This window comes from Sinocyclocheilus anshuiensis, unplaced genomic scaffold, assembly GCF_001515605.1.
Source record: "Sinocyclocheilus anshuiensis isolate Anshui unplaced genomic scaffold, SAMN03320099.WGS_v1.1 scaffold231, whole genome shotgun sequence".
Lineage (NCBI taxonomy): Eukaryota > Metazoa > Chordata > Actinopteri > Cypriniformes > Cyprinidae > Sinocyclocheilus > Sinocyclocheilus anshuiensis.
The window spans coordinates 472,953-478,729 of record NW_015552533.1 but is presented as its reverse complement, the minus strand read 5'-3'; the positions used below and the strand labels follow the sequence as shown (position 1 = coordinate 478,729).

At 37.8% G+C, this 5,777-nt stretch overlaps 1 protein-coding gene across 1 annotated transcript in view; it reads right to left on the bottom strand.

The window, feature by feature from the left end:
• Positions 1-1,042: 1,042 nt before the first annotated feature.
• The window catches only part of LOC107663734 (trafficking protein particle complex subunit 3), an 8,096-nt gene continuing 3,361 nt past the window's right edge, over positions 1,043-5,777 (bottom strand). Inside the window, exons 3-5 of the mRNA XM_016454034.1 lie at positions 3,992-4,091; positions 1,809-1,991; positions 1,043-1,718 (exon numbers count right to left, since the gene is read on the bottom strand). Coding sequence (XP_016309520.1) covers positions 1,599-1,718; positions 1,809-1,991; positions 3,992-4,091 — 403 coding nt within the window. The 3' untranslated portion in view covers positions 1,043-1,598. The remainder of the gene's footprint in view (positions 1,719-1,808; positions 1,992-3,991; positions 4,092-5,777) is intronic.

The following is a 5,777-nucleotide window of genomic DNA, read 5'->3' as shown; positions in this document are numbered from 1 at the left end:
TGTGCGAAACCATTTCCTCTTCCCTCGCTTTCCAATATACACATTGTACAGAATACATACATTGTATGCATAATCTAGCGAGAGGGGACGAGGGATTCGGCCTGACAGGGCTCTGCATACATTTTCCACTGTTTTTCTTGTAAATGTCCCTGAATCAAGAGCGAGTGGATAAAGAATATATTCCATGAAATAATTTCCCAGCCCCAGAGATTCAAAAACAAGCAGTTGGTGGACCCCGTGAGCAATCAAATACCAAATTAAAGAGAAACACAGAAAAATCCATGAGAATGGAAAGAGAAAAAAAGGTCACCCACCACAATGCTCACAGCTACCTCTAGTGGCTTGATGTAACAAAACAATACACTTATACAATGAATGCATTATTTAACACATCAGTGCGAATCAAATCACATGGAAACTGCATCTGAAAGGGCTAAAGTTTATAAAACCGAATCCATACACTAGCTGATGGGAAGTAGTAGTAGAAGCAGTAAACTTCTTTTCATTTGTGATTGACGAGGTGTGGAATTCTGGAAAAAGAAGCCCAGATCATGACGTAAGGCGATTAACAGGTGTCAGGAACGAACTTTGAGCTGCTCCGGAGAAATGAATGGCTTTCAGCGAACGGCCTTCCCCTTCCCACTGGCCAGCATGACCGCGACCCCCCTCGGCTACACCATTAAAACGCACTGGCTCCCAAAACAGCCCTGTCCTGCACACGCACCAGTGAACCTCCAGGCCCTGATTGCTTCCACGTTGCTTGAGTAAACATCTGAGACGAATTAGGCCCTTGTTATTGTTGTTTAACTCTAACCACATCGTGTTGCCACGCTGTAGGAATAACAGTCCCACGATGCAAGGGCCAGTACATGACAAGTCGAAGACGGCGATGGGGGCTGCCGTGACACTTCATTACATACGTGTGGAGGGACCTGCCACAGGCTTTGCGCACACAGGTCCCATTATCTACATACCTTGACCCCTCCCAGACTCCCCTTAACACCACTGACCCTCTACAAAACATGTGCGTCTCAAAAGACTACGGCTCTGTTCTTGGCGAACATGGGGCCCTTTCTTCAAATGTTGGTTTTAGATTAGCCATCTAAAGTTGTTTTTGATACAAGCGTTATGGACATTAAAACAGCAGTGTGATATGGTCCGCTCAAATGAGCGCTTTATTGCAACTTTGAGTAAATATTAGTTTGTGTCAAAGGCCTATTGAGTAGAAGAACGATAAATGAGGGGATTGGCCACAGTTGTTGGTAGTTAATGATTTATTCAATCTGATTACGATACTTGACTATATAAATTAAACCTTCTGTGCCATATGTATTAGTTAAATGCAAAAAGAATAACAAGAAATACACTAGAGACAAACTGACATAGAAAAAGAGACTTGAGAAGGTATTTGTATGAAGTTTGTGGAAAGAACATGCCAACCTTGGTGACACATCGAGAGAAATCTTCTCGACGGTGAATTCGCATTGCAATACTTACAATGTTTGGGGATTGGTTGGTCTTCTTGACCAAAACAAACCAAGTTTTGGGTTCCCAATCCAACATAAAAAAAAGTATCTCGAATCAAAAGTCTCTCAGTCTCATTCATCTCCAGCTGGCAGGTTCTCCTCGATCCTTTTGATGAACTTCATGCGAATTTCTGTCACACTGTCACCTCTTAGTGTGTCCTGAGCGAATCGCACATCCACTGCCATTTGAACCTACAGGAGTAGAAAAATAACTTTAGTGTGAATGGTAATTGAGGGTTAGCAGAAGATCATCGATTCATCTCACGCAAACATGCTCTTTACCATTTCAAGAGCTCCTCTCAGCACTCCACAGAGCAGGCTGGAGTAAACTAGATTACTGTGGTTGTCAGGAAGCTCTACAAAGTCCACCAGGGGGTTGCTTTCGAGGATAAGAGAGAACTCATCTCCAGCAGGACTCCAGTTGGTCACGCTGGGGGTGACACCCAAGTACATCTTGAAGGCTACCTGTTAATGTGAAGACAAAAAAGGCTCTCGAGTCTTCATGTTAACTCGCTTGCCTACATCTATGACGTCAGGGCCACATTAAGTGATTTTGCAGAGCTGCCACATTCTTTTTAGGTGCTGTATTCACGACTCTGACACTGAAATTACTTGTTTTTTGCACAACTGCACAGTACGGGTTTGAAAAGACGTTTTGAGGACAGGCCATAAGAAGACCAAAATCTTGATTATTTTACATCACACTAACAGTATATCACAGTGTGATTACCTTTATCACATTGTGATATACTGAATTCAAGTACCTTTAAAATTAAAAACCATTTAACTATTAACAATTGTAGAATTAAATATATCAAAATGAAAGTTACTGATTTGACAATGTTTTCTTTTTGTTTTAGAAACCTGGACACAAACTCAAAGAATAAGATTACTATAAGGTAGAATATGATATTTTGTGGATGCATGGCACCATTTTGGTTATAGGCTGATACCACATTTTTTATTATTATTATTGCTTTCTTTAAATTGATATCAGTTGGTATTGGACGTTTACTTACAAGTATGTAGCTAATTTCTCAATCAAATCTCAAAATTAATATTTATTTTTCATACTGTACATTATGATGTTGCAATGCCTAAAATCACTTGTTGCAAGTGCTCTTATTGTGAACTATTAAATATAAAAAATTGAAAATATAAAAAAATTGGTAACTGAAACAAAGCTGAAATAAAATAAAATATTAATACTAGATGAAAAGCTTCAACTAAAAAAACCTAAAGAAGATTAGAAATGGCAACTAACTGAACTAAACAAGGTTAAGTTGAACTCACTAAAACTAAAATTTAAATAAAAATTAAATAGCTATTACATAAATATTAAAACCCCCAAAACGAATAAAATGACAAATGCACATAACTTACTAAAACATGAACTAAAATTAAAATGACTAAAATTAAAGTAAAAATATAAAAATAAAAGCAATTAAAAAATATATATATAATAGTCTATAAATAATACTACACTATATATATAAAAAAACTAAATAAAAAATAAAAACTGCTTGGAGCATTTAAACCAATACCTTTTAGTTTTTAAGGCAATAATAAAATGAATGAATATTATAATGAAAACAATTTTTGGCTTATATTGAACAGAATTTAAGTACAGCGAATCCCTTACATCCTCAGAACATCAGTGCAAAAACAGCTTCACAATAAGTAACTCCATAATAAAAAGGCTTTCATCCTAAATTCAGAATGGATGTGCCCTGTTTAAAGCAGTAAAATAGCCAAAATACACACAACTGTGAGCACACATCATTTGAATTCTATATTAACACTCCCAGTCACTGCATTGCTCAGCAACCATAAACAACTAAACAAAATCCTTCACATTATAACTCTCAGTGACTTAATAAAAATCGTTTTAAGACCCACAGGTTTAGGATTCTGATCAGGGTCCCAGCAAACCGATGCATTCTGGATTAACATTCGACAACGTGGCACACGTGGAGGAAGGTGAGGAGAGAAAGAAAGACAGACAGACAGACAGACAGACAGAGACCAAGCAAGCATTGACAGGTGACGGACAGGGGGAAGAACGCTCTGTCAATCCTGTCAGTGAGAACCCTATACGCTTAGGGTGAGGTGCATTGTTTCGTAAAAAAGCAGTCTGTGGCTCTCGCAGACCAAAGAAAACAAGCCGAGAGGAACACGAGTGTCTCGGTTCATTCTAATGCCGCACAAACGGCCCGCCAATTGGCTTTGCGATAGCATAGCGTGGATGTTTCTCAAGCTGTGTGACTCTGAAAAATTAAAAACGGTAGAAAGATGTGATGAAAGCTAAGAAAATATGTGGGCTACTGCAGGTTGAAGTTCAAATTCCAGTCACTTGCTTGCGCATTAACATGCTTGCCTGCTTCCTGATTCTCTCTTTCTCTCTCTCGCTTGGCCTAAGGGAGGGCTCAGCATGCGCTCTGATTGGCTCCAAGTACTCACGTTACCTTTGCAATGACATCGGCCGTTTCTCGGAAATCGTGACACCTCCCCACACTGGACCGAGCCAAGAAGTCCTCAATCAGACGCACACCGATATTGTATCCCCTTGAAAGGATGGAAGAAGAGAAGGGAAACTGTGAAACTGTGTCATTGTCAGAGCAACTTCGCTTTCAATCGCCCTCATTTCACCCACCAACGCTATCGTAAGAACTATAATCTCTTTTTACTTTGAAGGTCTTAGTGAAGCCCTTTAACTTCAAGCACTCGAAAGGACAGATACAAACTTGTTGGATGGAGAGAAAGTCAAATCTTGCTTTTGCTTATGTTATATTTGATGCTTTAAAGAAGCAAGAGGAAAAAAAAGATTGTATTTCAGACATGTTGCCAAACCCAATATCAGTGGGACTACTGGATTAGTTCAAGGCATGGTTTAAATGAAAAGACCACTCAGCCAAAGAACACACGCTGCCCACTGATTCTCTAAATCACAACTGCTGGACTCCAAGCATCTGAGGGTTTTCTACGCATCCTCACTGCTTTTCCTACAATCTTTAAAACAGAGTTTGCTGACTGGTTTTGATTCAGGGCTCAGATTTTACATTGGACATCAAGTGGCGACCCAACACGGTACCAAAATATTTCTACAAATAAAAGCAACAAATATGTACTTACTCAAACAAAACAAAAAAATTAATTAATACAATTATTTGCACAGGCCCAATAATATGCAAAATTATGACTAGAAAAAAATTGGATGGTGAATATGAGATATGCACAGCCTTTAGTGCAGAAAAATATTCATAACTACATTTCAGTAAGTGCATGTAAATGTACTGAGTGAGATTTCAGTGCAATTAACACCCAAGAAAATAAGTGAAAACACATTGTAGTCGACACACATTGTAGTGTGGGTTATTTTTTTTTACCTTGTGTAGTTTACTTCAAGGTTTTGAGGATGAGTGCATTGGAATATGCCTAATTTTGATTAGCTTCTACCAAGTGACAGATGGAGATTTTGATTGGACATGGAAGGCATTTCTCTTTCCTCTGAAAACTTGATAAAGGTATTTATTTTAACTACATACTGGTTTGGGGTCCGCTGTTTTTTGAATTGTCAAAAAACATAAATTCAGTTTTACCATCACAGGAATAAATTACATTTTAAAATATATTGCAATCGAAAACATGTATTTTAAATTGTAATACTATTTCAGAATATTACAATTTTTTTTACCTGTATTTTGATTGAATAAATGCAGCCTTACATAAGAGACTTCTTTTAAAAACATAATAAACTTCTGAACAATAGTCTACATGTTTACATACATTTTATTATTGATTTTTCCTGCTGCGCAACCCACCAGTTGAAAGAATCGGTGCAGTACAACATAGGGCTGGACGATATGGCCAAAATTTATATCACGATATATTTCTTAATTTCGGTCGATACGATATAATTCCGATATTGATATGAACACTATTAAAAAAGCCTCATAAAAACGGCCAAGAACGGCCACAACATCACCGTTATTGAAAAAAATTATATCGCGATACATATTGATATTGAATTATTGTCCAGCCCTAGTACAACATGAGATGTGAACTTGCTAATACAAAAAAAAAAAAGACCATCAACACTCTCATCCCTCTCTTTCATCTGGATCCACTCTAACAGTGGAATTTAATTTGAGAAGTATAGCCAAGTGGGGGAACAGAATTAGAGATCGACCGATATATCGATTTACCGATATTTTCCCCGATATTTAAGCATTTTACAATAATCGGATATCG